Consider the following 12,498-nt stretch of genomic DNA (forward strand, 5'->3'; position numbering starts at 1 on the left):
GTGAGAACGTTGCTTTTGCAAAAAGCTTTTGGGGTTACAATGTAAAGTTACAGGGTTCAATTCATGGCTGGGTTTTGAAATTATATTCTTCTACAATAGTGTATATAATCTTTTTTTTTTTTTTTTTTTTTTGCAATTGGATTCTTGAATTACAGACCAAATCATCTAAGGAGAATGATGATAAATCCAGAAAAGTCAAAGTGAAGATAGTAATTGGAGTTTGGAGCTATTCAGAAAGGCCGGACGCCAAATTTCGAAAGGATGAAGAGGTTGAAGTCACTAGTGACGAAGAAGGTAAGACAAGCACACATTGCTAGGAACAGTTTTTGTTACTTGTATTAGAGCTATTCATGCTTCAGCTTACGCTAATTTTCTCCTCTTCAAGCGAACTATGGCTTCTGCCTACCTAAGAAATTAATTCTCAGTCGTACATAGCGACAGAAATAAACAATGAAACCCACTTAGAAAGTATCTTTTGACTTTTGAGTATACCTTGTATTTACATGAAAAACATATCCATGTTGCATCCGGAGCATTCTTACTCTGGCCATAATCATCAGAACCAGTCTCATATCTCATGCTATGGTAGTCTCTGTACAATCAAATACAACTAATGCTTCTTTACTTTCTTCTTTCCTGCACTAGCTGAGCTACAGAGAGACTTGCAACCGTTTCGAATCAGTCATTGGCTGCATCTGAACCTCGATATTCATCCTTTTGTATGCTTTCATTGGTCTGCACCCTAGTGTGTCACAACTCAAAGTTGTCGATTTTTTATTTTCTTTTTCCTTTTTGGAGTTCTTTGTTTGTCTTATATATTGAATGAGCCAACTGACACCTTTTCTTTATAGAAATAGAGATGAATATATTGACTTATCTGATACTATCTTATAGAGATGTTTATAACCTAAGGAGTCTGATTCATCTCTTGAATCGCTAAACTCTGAATAACAGCCTGCGCCTTTTTTTCTCGTTTCTTTGGTAACACGATTTATGAGAAGATCTCCACTATCAACTTATGACAAGCTCTGTAACTGTTTGTTTTCTCTGATATGAATCTCATTGAAAAAGGAATATGATTATGAAGAATTGTTGGATAACTGCAAAATCATAGCTATGCCTGAAAGTAGAAGCTATTTTTTGAGACTTTTGGAACAAATGTCAAACCTTTTGGCAAGGAGCTATCCCACGGGAACGAAGGGCTGTTGAGCTGGTCTAGCCAAGTGATTTGCATTTTAGCCAGGATAGGCCCGCGTATATTACTGAGAGTTTGTTGATAAATCTTCTTAAAGCTCCTAGTTGTCTCAGAGATGCTGATTATCAAATCATAATTTCAGCAAATGTTGTTTGAAATTGGGATTTCAATAATTTAACTGGGTTTTAGCGAGCAGGTCAAAGGTCAATTTCTCTCCCAACTTTAAGCTAGCAGCTGCATTTTACACAACTTTTTATCCTTGCTCTTGCGTGAGTGATTGTAAGAGAAGATGGAACGCAGGAATTGGGCACTATAAAGCATATTCTCTCCGAACAAGCATTTTTCAGCATATTCTTCCCTTTTTCTCTACCTTGCTTAAAATCAAGTGATTTTGCCTTCCACATATATAAATAGATCATGACATCCTTCGGTCACTAAAATAATTACAAATAAACAAATGGAGGCTGTTTAAAACATTCAAAGGACAATAAATACACAGATTTAAGAAATTTTAAACATGCAAGTAAAGAAAGCTCTCTTTCTTGCATTATTTTCCCAGCGCCTTCGTTTCCTCCACTAAACCCTTCACCTCTTCATTGACTATCTGAACTTTAAACGCTGATACCGGGAATGACCTGGACAAGCCGAACAGAGTCTTGAACGTAATTGAGGCAGAAGGAGATTCTTCGACGGAGATTTCTGTTAAGGTGACCCAAAACATGAACTCCTTGGCTTTGACACCAGTCAGATTCTTGATCTTGTTTGGCTCGAAATAAGCTGTAATTTCAGTTTCGTAGCTGATGACGACATCGTCAAACTTGTTCAAGTCCCTCTTCTTTTTATGCCGGAGCCAGACAAAGCCGGTCTCCTCAACGTACCCACATTCCTGTATGTCTTGCAAAGTTAGCAAGCCATTAGGCAAGCCTTTTTCTTGTAACAACAACGTGAACTTTTCTCTGCATGTTTCATCCCCATAATAAACTTCAGCTTTGGCCTTCATTTCGTGCGTTACTAGAGACATCTTTCGCGGTTTTGCCTTCACCTTCGGTGCGGTGTTTTTGGTTTTATAGAACAAGGATTGGGATGAGGGTTTGAGGTGGAGGTAGAGTATTGAAATGGTATTTCATTTCAAATTAAACTCTTTCGCTTATTGGAGCCTGGAGGGACGTGCTACGTGGTCATATTATCCGATCTCATGACAAGAATCACTTGTTTCCAGATATAATAAGAAAGTTTACAGAAAACTTTGAACTTTCTTGAAGAAAAATTTACCCTCAAAACCTAATGTCGTCATGATAATAATAGAATACCATTTGTCCTTTATGAAAGTTAGTTTTTTTAATTTCAATTTCTGACATAGAAATATAATGGATAATTATTTTGCCAATAGGTTGTAAAAACAAGAGAAAGAAGAAAAGATGACACTTGACGTTACTCCTTTCACACGATGTTAGGCATATAAACATATGTCAGGGGCCGAGACTCCCAATTGGGTAGTTGGGTAGTCTCCCTTGTGGCCTTCAACACCCCGGATCTGGATCTGGATCCGGATCCGGACGCCGATCTTGACATAAACGTACCCCTGAAATAACTCTTTTCTATTCCATACACCATTTTTTTCACATTAAAATGTTCAACGAATTCTAACGTTTTCTTTTTCTTTTTTTTTTTTTTGTGTTTTTAATAGAGACTTGTTTCTAAATACTAACATTGGAAATGGATCATCATGTTCTCTTTTTCAAGTTTACCTTTTCTTTTCTTTTGGGCTTTATGTATTTTATATTATCCAGCTGAATTCTTCTGGGTTTTGTCATATTTTCTTGAATGCGAAGTGGCTAGTGGACCCCTTAACAAGTTTGTGAAGGGCCCACAAGTCCAAACTCACTGCGATATCATCGCAGCCATTGAGAACGCTAAAAAACTTGTTCAGATAACCAAATTTTACATTAAGCTGATCGCCAATCAATCCACAATAAAATTCCTCTAACTGCCATCTCCTACCAGCACAATTAGTTTTACCAATCGATTCTTTAAAACCCTAAAAGAAGAAAAAAAAAAAAAAAAAGGACTTTTCTTTGTCTCATAAATGGCAGTTTCAATTCCTATCTCCAAATTTATGCATCTGGTCAGTGAAGTTTAATCTTTATTTTTTAGTTTTCTCAATTGAATTATGAATTTGAGAGATGGGTTTTTTCCCTGACGAAGTTAGCGTACAAATTCTTGCAAGATTGACTGTAAAGATCCTTTTTTAAAACAAAAACTGTTTGCAATCTTTGGTATAGATTAGCATAAGGTAAGTAGTTTATAAGACTGTATTATGAGGTGTCCGCTAAGAATCCTATGGTCATGGTTGAGATTTCTGATTCAACGGAATCAAAATCAAGCTTGATTTGAGTTGATAATTAAAGAGGTGTCTCTGTATTTTCGTTGGATTTCTTGAAAATAAGAGTCAAGGTTAGAGCTTCATGTAATGGCTTGTTGTGTACTTCTAGCATTCCTGATAAGGGTGTTTACTACATTTGTAACCCTGTGACTGGAGAGTTTAAGCTGCTTCCTAAGAGTAAAGAGAGGCCTGTCACGCGGTTTTATCTGCATGGTGAAGCCACGCTTGTTGGCTTGGCGTGCGATTTATCAAGGAATAAGTTTAATGTTGTGTTAGCGGTGCATCATTGTAGGTTTGGTCATAGATCTGATGGGACTTTTATATGTTTGATATTCGAATCGGATTTGAATGAGTGGAGGAAGTTTGTTTAGTTTCAAGAAGATCAGTTCACCCATATGAACAGGAATTAAGTTGTATATGTTAACAGTGCCCTTCATTGGTTGACTTTTAGTTGTTCCTGTATACTTGCACTTGATCTGGATTATGAGATTTGGAGGGTGATTTCATTGACTGATGAAGTGAGTTATGGGACTGGGAATAGAGTTTATTTTTTGGAGTTCAGGGGGTGTTTACCTTTGAATCAGATTTCAGATGCATGGATGGAGATTTGGGTGATGAAAGACTATGAGAGGGAACTGTTGCATATGGTAGATGGGGTGAGTCTTAGGGGGACTAGGACCTGGCATTTTCCCTATCACTCAAACTGGAGAAATGTTTATTTTTTGGCAATCCGCAAGCAGTTCTTAGCATACCATCAGAGGAGTAGAGTGTGGAAGGAGATGTACCTGAAGAACAGTGCTAACCTTCCATTGTGGTTCTCAGCACATGCATTTCGGAACACAATCTTCCCTTGTGATTAAGGTGTGGTCAACCTATAATAAACTGTTGTACATAAATAACTCATTTCAAACATTGTGACTCACACATTTGTGAATTTTAAACTCTTTCTTTATCATTTAAATTTATTGTATGCAGTTATTCATATGGCCAACTTACTAAGCCGAGTATGATTGTGGTTCTGAAATTTGTAACTTTTTTTTTTTTGGCAAAAGTTATGATCACAAGTTATTAATTATAACCTTTAAAGCAGTATTCAAGTAATTGGTGGTAGTGGGACAAAATCATGACATGGTTGAGAGTGTTTGAAGCATGTTAAGTGCGTTTTGGCACACCATCACTAGGGTTAATCAAAGCTTGGTTAATTTTAGTATTCGTTGAATTCATAGCATCTCAGTTCAACCCAGCAAAGATAAATGCCTACATTCTATCCTAGAAAAGTGGTTATTATTTTCACCTTTGTTTCCCGATCCAGGTTTCCCTCTCTTAAAAACCTGTTCCGGAATTGTTTACCTGTTGAATGCTAGAACTTTTTCTTCTCCAGAAAAAGAAAGGAAAGGCAGATCACGTATCACCAGTGGCTCTTATTTTTGTAGTCATTTTTGTATCATACTTTTAGGGTGGATATGAGGTCAAATATTGTGCATGTTACTTTTCCCCTTTTATCTTCTATCTTGAAGCCTGAAAATGAAGTGGGTATGTTATGAAGTGATGCCTTTAGCTTTCTGCATAACATTCAAGGCTGAGAAACTGCTTTATATGTTTTAATAATTGAATGGAATGTAGTCTGTGGAATTTATTGCAGGAATGGTTTGGTTTTAGTTAGATTGAATCTGTAATAAACAAATTCAAGGAGGCAAACATCATATTTCCAGAAAGATAATCGCTTTTATACCAGCATGTGTTTGAGCTTTTACCATACCATGTTAATGTTCAGAAGCAATAAGTTGAGCCTAGTTAAAGTGTTTCTTATTAACTTGATTTCCAGTTGGTCACAGATTATATCTGGCTCCGGCACTAGAGTCCATGCGCACTCGCTCCAACTTCTCATTGAAAAACCCAAAGTTCAGTTCTTATCATGCGGATTTAATTGCCAATTTAAGAGGATAATGTCCTTGTACATTCTTAGAGCAGCATTTTTCCAATTAAACTTTGTTAATACAGATGGATCATAAATCATAATCTTAACAAAAGACGTACTGGATTTTATTATTATTATTATTTTATCAAAAACCTTACAAGCAAGATGAGTTTTGTAATCCCAAGGGTCTTCACGGAAAAGACGATGGCCATTTATTAGCTTCATGAAACCAAACCCCTCCTAATCCTCCTCCCGAGTCAGTAACTGATGAACATCAATACCCCGCCTGGCAATTTTGGGGTTTGACCAAAGTTCCCCCATTTGCCACATTACAACCCCTTCAGCCTTGTTGTCATTCAAGTAGAAATGCATCAGTATCACTAGCAAAAGAACTCAGGCAATCAAAACCATGATACCTTCCTTTTCCTGTGCAGCCATTGTTGCCATTTCTTTCCTGTTCTCCCTCCTTCCTCCAGCATATTCTTCAGACTCTTTCGTAGATTATAAAAACTCCTAACTTGGTCCCTAAATCCGATGTGAATGTGTTAGTTTCCTGTGAATTTAGAGGCTGAGTTTTTCTTGTACGCTGCTTTGGGTCTTGGTTTGGATAAAGTTGCTCCAAATTTAACCATTGATGCCAAAAAGGCCAATCTCTAATGCTTTGACGAAAGATGTAATCCTACAATTTGCTTTCCAAGAAGTTGGAAACTTTGAAGTACGTGTCTTCTCTGATATTTACTCTCTTTCAGAATTTTGCATACACTTGTTTCTCTGCATGACAGGTTATGGAACTACATTCTTGATGCAGGCAATTAAGAAGACAAGTGAGAGGATTTCCAAGGCCATAACTTGATTTGAGTGCATCATCATTTGCAAAAGTAATAGATCATGCATTTGGGAAGCCATTGGAGCCCCCGTTTTTTTTATGCCTCTAGCATCAACTACCTGATTGCTCCTACTTAATTCCTTATGTTGGACTAACTCTATATATAAGTGGAAATGAAAGCGTCTTCGGAGGGTTCCATCCCAAAGGGAGCTATTGGCTGAATTGCCAGTTCTCATTTACATAGTGGTTATCGCTAAGTAGATTGTTTTAGTCCACCAGGTTTCCTTTGCTTAAAGAAATTGTGCAAACAATCTGTACCATATATTTTTTTTAATCATAAATGATTTGAATTAGAGAGTTGATTATCAATTTTCTCCTGGTTATCAATCAAAATTCAAAGGCCAAGACTCATTTACAGTATAGAAGGTAAAAAAAGAAAAGAAAAAAAAGCAATGAAATGTAGAAGGCAAAGCCACATTGAGTAGAAAAAAAATGGTATAACCACACTTGAAAGTAAACAGAATGTTTATCCTGCTACAATCCAATACAAAATAAATTATGTTAAACAACAATTCAGCAAGAGCGAATTCTCCTCTAAATCTGCCTTGGTACAAAAAGAATGCCCGAACACATTCTCATCCATTACCTAGAATATCATCCAAGATATGAATTGGTCCCAAATGACCCAAGTTGTTAAACAAACAATGGATTAACACATGCCATGTTGCAACATTGGGACATATCCCTTCATTTATCATCTTATTAAGGTGACTGATGGCCTCTTCTATACCAATCCAATTACAGAGGCCCCATAGAAGACTGGTGTATGAAATTATGTCTGGATGCCAGTCACCCCCAGCACGAATGCGATCAAAAAGTTGGACAGCAATCTTCACCTTACCCCGCTTACAGTAGGTAAACATTATTATGTTAAATGTGATTGCATCAGGTTTTATACCTCGAGCCAGCATTTTCCCAAAAAGTTGCAGAGCTACATCAAGCATACCAGGATGACAAAATCCAGACAAAATGGTATTGTAAGTGACTAAATTCCATTCTATCCCTCTTTCTTCAATCTCCCTCACAAGCTCAAATGCTTCTTCTAGTCTATTTACTTTGATGAGACCATCCAGTAGCTCATTATATGTTATGATGTTAGGTGCACAACCATAATTCCTCATTTGATCCAGTGCTTTTATTGCCCAATCAATTCTTCCACTACTACATAAACCTTTGATAAATGCGTTGAAAGTAACTGTGTTAGGAGAACAGTTTTCCAATGCCATCTTCTCTATAAGAGAATGAGCTTGGTCAAACATGCAATGCCGACAAAGGACATCCACCATGCTGGTGTATGCCACAACGTTGGGATGACAACCATTAGTCATCATTCTGTTCCATGTTTCAGATGCACCAACCAAGTCACTAACCTTTGCAAATCCATTAATAAGAGAGCTATATGAGGTTACATTTGGAGGGCAGCCATTTTCCTCCATCTGATAGGAGACAGATAAAGCCTCACCCACCTTTCCATTTAAGCAGAGACCATGTATTACAGTGTTATAGACAACCACATTTGCTTCAAGTCCCTCTCTAATCATCTGGTTCCAGAAGTCAAACGCTTCATGCACCTTTCCTGCCATGAAATACCCCTTTATCAAGGAAGAAAAGGTGTAGATATTGGGGCTGCATCCTCTCACAAACATCTTGGCAAAAACTGCAAGCGACAACTCAACATTTCCCACACTAGAAAGGGAACTGATAATCATCGAATACGTTCTAACATCAGGGTCTAATCCCTCCACCAACATTTCTTCTAACAAACCAAGGGCCTCCTTAAGCTTGTATTCCCCACAAAATCCACTTATCAAAGCATTATACACACTCACATATGATCTAAATCTCATCACGAGCTCCCTTGCTTCTTCAACCTTACCAAGCTTACACATTGAAGAAATTATAGTGGTATAGCACATAGCATCTGGAGAATACCCCACGCTTGCCATTTCATTTATCAACTTGCAAGCACTATCTATCTTATTATTCATACACAAAGCTTTCAAAAGAATATTATAAGTCTGCAAATTCGGCTCCAAACCATCTCTCTTCATATTACCATATATCGGATGAATCATGGAAAACCTTTTTTCACTAAGCAATGCATCCAAAACATGGTTATAAATCTTAACCGTTGGTTCACAACCAAATTCCTTTATCCTATAAAACATTTTCAAAGCTTGTTCACCTAACCCCTTTTGGTGATAAGAATCAATCACAATTACAAACAAGTCCTCACTACAGCTAATTCCTTCTAACTTCATCTGTTGTAAAAGATATTGGATACCATCTATTTCAGATTCAAGTGCAAGCTTATGGACCATGCATTGGTATGTTTTCAGGGTGTGTTTAAAGGAATTTGAATTGGCTATGGATTTGAAATAATGTAAAGCTAAAGAAATGTTGGGTTCTTGTTTTAATACGTTCAGTACTTGGGATTCTTCGAATTGGTTTTGGTTTTGTTCAGTTTGGGACTCTTTGTTGGGTTTTAAAAGTGGGTTTGTGTTTAAAATAAATGGGATTGAAGGTTTCCTAACTTTCAGCAATAGAGAACGTCCTTCTCTTAAGTACATGATTAAAAACTGAAGCTCAAAATTTCACTTCCTGAATTCAGGAAACAAAAATGAAACTAACAAAAAGAAGTACCTTAAACTAGAGGGGCCAATCTGCTTTGAAGGGTTTGAATCTGAACTGCAAAAGACTCGGACTGAAGAAAACAAGGACGCTGTTGCAGAGAACAAGAACTCAGAGTACAAAAGGGTGTAACAAGACGCCTTTTTATTTCTCGAAAAGCACTATGTGGGGAATATTTTTGTAATTTAGAAAAACCAAATGGGAAGTAATCGAAATTATAAAAAGTATAGGGGGTTATAAAGAATTAATTATAACAATTACAATAAAAGCACAAACAAATCCAGTCGGCCGTCTGTCTCAAAGTGAATTCTCAGTAGCAGAACGCAAGAAAAAAAGGGCCTCTCCAATCCTCCGATCTTCTTGGTAAATCTTTGTTTTCGTTTTTTTTTTCTTTAAATTAAAATTTTCTTTTTTGTTCTTATGTTTGTAACACTCTGCTTTCATAATAATAATAAAAAAAAACCCATTTTTTTAATTTGTATTTTTCTTGTTTGTTTTTGAATGTTTCTGGTTGCTTAGATCTATTACCATCCTTGCTTTTCAATTACGTTGGATGTGAAAGTCGGTTAATTTTCTTATTTTCTTTCATAATAATTAGTTGAAATTTCGAAATTTTGATAATAAATCTGCTTTCTTTTGATCAAAGCTCCGAAATTTGAAAGTTGCTGCCTTTTCTTTTCTTTGGTCAATGGGTTAGTAAAGCTTAGCATTTTCTCCCACCATGCCCATGAATTTGTATTATGTAGTTTTCATGGTCACTTCTTGAGCAATCCCAGTTATTCGGATAATATTTTCTGTCATAGTCAAAGAACGAATTGACCCGTAATATGATAAATTTCAATGAGATAAATGCTTTGGGTAATAGTGAATTGATCTTTTAGATTAGCACAGTTAGTGCTTTAGGATTGTTTCTTCGGGTTGCTTTGAAAGACCTTGTTTAATGATTCCGTTGTATAGGAAACCTTCTCTGTTACCTTGTGACATTGGAATGCTTGCATTTTATGTTGCTATGCTGGTTTAAGTGGTTTGCTTATGCTTCATTAGCTAATTCATGCACTATGTTATATGGTTTCTGATATCTTTCTTTGTTTCTTTAAAAATATGGAAGCAATAGTGTTAGTGGTTTATATAAAATTCGTAGATAATTCATTGCCTATATTTTGTTTCCAGAAAGTTGTAAACCACGTAAAGAAGAAGTTATGGCTGGACATAGTGATTCAAGTTCATCTGAGAAGAAATCAGGTGAAGCTATGAATGATGTACCAACTTTTAGTGCGGAGAATTTGCAAAACAACATGAAAGTTATATATTACAGGTTAGTTTTCACATTTAGTGAGATAATAAATTCTGTCTCGATTCCAATATCTAAGCATTGTTTTAATTTGCAGCCGGACATTTATGTCTATCACTGGAGGGGTTATTGCTGGAATTTTTGGGTTCACAGGCTTTGTGGGGTTTATCTTCTATTTTCTTGTCATGACAATTACTTCAATTGGACTCATAGCAAAGGCAAAGTTCTCAGTTCATTCATATTTCGATAGCTGGAACCGGATTATACTCGATGGATTGATGGGTGGACTTATGGTAAGCTTCTTTATGTTTTGAGTTGCAATTCATTTTCCATGTTACATCTTCTAAACTGTCTGCATAAAGTTCCTCATGTGAACATTCTACTTGAGGAATCAAAATTTTCTGCCTTGCTTGTGTTGTGCTTCATCTATTCTTTAATAATTTTATCGGCTAACTATGTTCTTATATTTTTGCAGTCATTCGTGCTATTCTGGACGTATCCTTTCTTTAAGTTGAGAACCTTCATAAGTGTTACATAGATACACAGCAGCACTCACTGTGGAACCTAGTTGTTAAATCTTATATACTGTCTGTTTTATTTCGTGAGATGAATGTCACTTTCAGCCTTATAGCATCTACCATTTAGATATGTCATGTCTAAATTGCTTAATTAAGTTAAGTAATAATGCAACCAAGTTGGTTTGGCTGGCCCAGCAAATCTTAGGAGTAAAATTTCTTTGGCTTCCAATTTAAGATCCATTTTTGTCAGTTGTTGCTTTCTTTAACAAAAATAGATTTGCCTATGACATTGTGCATATATTCTGAAGAAGTCTCTGCTACATCTTGCCTGAAAAGAGAAGCTGTGTTTTGTTGTCCTTGCTGCTGGCTACAACATAGTCTTGTTATCCTTGCAATTCGAGAAGACTCCTTTCTATAATGGTATCCATCTGGTAATCGTTATGATCTTTACCTTTTGATTCACTTCTATTGCTTTTAGCATTTCCTTAATCAAACCTTGTTGAGATATTTTCAGTCTTTATGTTTGTAGCTTGTTGCGAATATAGAGAACACCTCTGAGATTGTAAGATGGAATTTTGAACTCTGAAAAACATGATCATTCCAAGTTAGTTTCGCAATGGAGTCCTAAATTTTTATGCATGCTACTGATTTTGTTCCCTATATAGCTTATGTTCCGTATCCTCAGACTCGATTGACTTCTCCCACTGAATAGTGAGTACCAATCATGTGATGAATGAATTCTTCAACTTTTCATTTCAATTGTAAGGCAATGGAGCAATACTCTTCCAATGGTACACTGATGCACAGGGTTGTGGTGACAGCCTTTTAGTATTTCTATATTTTTATAATTCTCCCACATGCATATTTCAATATAATCAAGAATGTAGGATCAGATATTGGAACTTACGAGATTATTGGGTTCTATTTGCTAGTTGAGAGAATCAATCTTAAGCAATAACTCCTATCAACATCTGAAGGATTCCAAGGAACACGAAAGATACGAGTTTAAGATGCTTGAGATTACAATAGCAGTAATCAAGTTGTTGACGAGTGGCCTGTAGCTTTTGTTGGCACAAATGCTGACTTAAGTATATTTGTTAAGTTAAAGAGCCTGTAAGATATCTTTAAACAAGTTTAAAAAAAAAAAAAAAAAACATGGTACATGAGTAACGAGTGATTTGAGATTTCAATATGACACCATTTACTTGCTGCAACATATATGAAAGTGGTAAGCATGAAATTCAACAAATATATATATATATAAAATATTATATAGACGGTGATAAAAACAAGGATCGATAATCGAGTAAAAGCAGAGAACTGCCAGCCAAGCCGAAAGAAACCAAAAGATTACACTAGGTCACAGGAAATGAGTCAATAAATAAGGGTACATTACATAATGCTAGTGTTACAGATTTACACTTCATTTTCCATGTACTTCGATGACGGGAAATGTTGATAGAGGTGGCAGTTTTCAAAAGTTACGTCCAGGTTCATCTTCAATGGCGTAATTGATGTTGACACTTTGACTTTAAAATTTGCCCAAGCCGACAAGCCTTGTGTGTCTGCCTGTATCTGCTGTTACCATCCTCATTCCGCAGTCAGGCCCATGCCAAGGCTCAGGCCCCCAGTAAGTGCTACCAAGCTTTCATTTAAGAAACACATTCTGAAAAACT

General features: G+C 36.3%; 3 protein-coding genes and 1 pseudogene across 3 annotated transcripts; 2 read left to right on the forward strand and 2 right to left on the reverse strand.

Annotated features, from left to right (window-relative positions):
* Window positions 1–1,742: 1,742 nt before the first annotated feature.
* On the reverse strand, window positions 1,743–2,216 carry LOC111293558 (uncharacterized). The gene has a single exon (XM_022886297.2). It carries the CDS (start codon window positions 2,214–2,216, stop codon window positions 1,743–1,745), a length of 474 nt encoding a protein of 157 aa, XP_022742032.2.
* On the forward strand, window positions 2,109–4,537 carry LOC111293567 (F-box protein At5g49610 pseudogene; annotated as a pseudogene).
* Window positions 4,538–6,799: 2,262 nt separating this feature from the next.
* Window positions 6,800–10,157, reverse strand: LOC111293535 (Pentatricopeptide repeat (PPR) superfamily protein). The gene has a single exon (XM_022886257.2). It carries the CDS (start codon window positions 8,950–8,952, stop codon window positions 6,958–6,960), a length of 1,995 nt encoding a protein of 664 aa, XP_022741992.1. The 5' UTR covers window positions 8,953–10,157; the 3' UTR covers window positions 6,800–6,957.
* Window positions 9,308–11,466, forward strand: LOC111293546 (uncharacterized). Its single transcript, XM_022886277.2, has 5 exons — window positions 9,308–9,376; window positions 10,184–10,328; window positions 10,402–10,597; window positions 10,780–10,799; window positions 11,098–11,466. The coding sequence occupies exons 2-5, from the start codon at window positions 10,213–10,215 to the stop codon at window positions 11,126–11,128; spliced, it is 363 nt and encodes a 120-aa protein (XP_022742012.2). The 5' UTR covers window positions 9,308–9,376; window positions 10,184–10,212; the 3' UTR covers window positions 11,129–11,466.
* Window positions 11,467–12,498: the final 1,032 nt, after the last annotated feature.

This window comes from Durio zibethinus, chromosome 16, assembly GCF_047325235.1.
Source record: "Durio zibethinus cultivar Kanyao isolate XHJ-2024 chromosome 16, ASM4732523v1, whole genome shotgun sequence".
NCBI classification, from domain to species: domain Eukaryota; kingdom Viridiplantae; phylum Streptophyta; class Magnoliopsida; order Malvales; family Malvaceae; genus Durio; species Durio zibethinus.

Excerpts from the sequence above, each read along its gene's own strand:
- LOC111293558 (XM_022886297.2), bottom strand. The coding sequence starts at position 2,216 with ATGTCTCTAGTAACGCACGAAATGAAGGCCAAAGCTGAAGTTTATTAT.
- LOC111293535 (XM_022886257.2), bottom strand. The coding sequence starts at position 8,952 with ATGTACTTAAGAGAAGGACGTTCTCTATTGCTGAAAGTTAGGAAACCT.
- LOC111293546 (XM_022886277.2), top strand. The coding sequence starts at position 10,213 with ATGGCTGGACATAGTGATTCAAGTTCATCTGAGAAGAAATCAGGTGAA. Across the intron at positions 10,329-10,401 it reads ATGAAAGTTATATATTACAG|CCGGACATTTATGTCTATCA; the intron begins GTTAGTTTTCAC and ends TTTAATTTGCAG. Across the intron at positions 10,598-10,779 it reads GATTGATGGGTGGACTTATG|TCATTCGTGCTATTCTGGAC; the intron begins GTAAGCTTCTTT and ends ATATTTTTGCAG.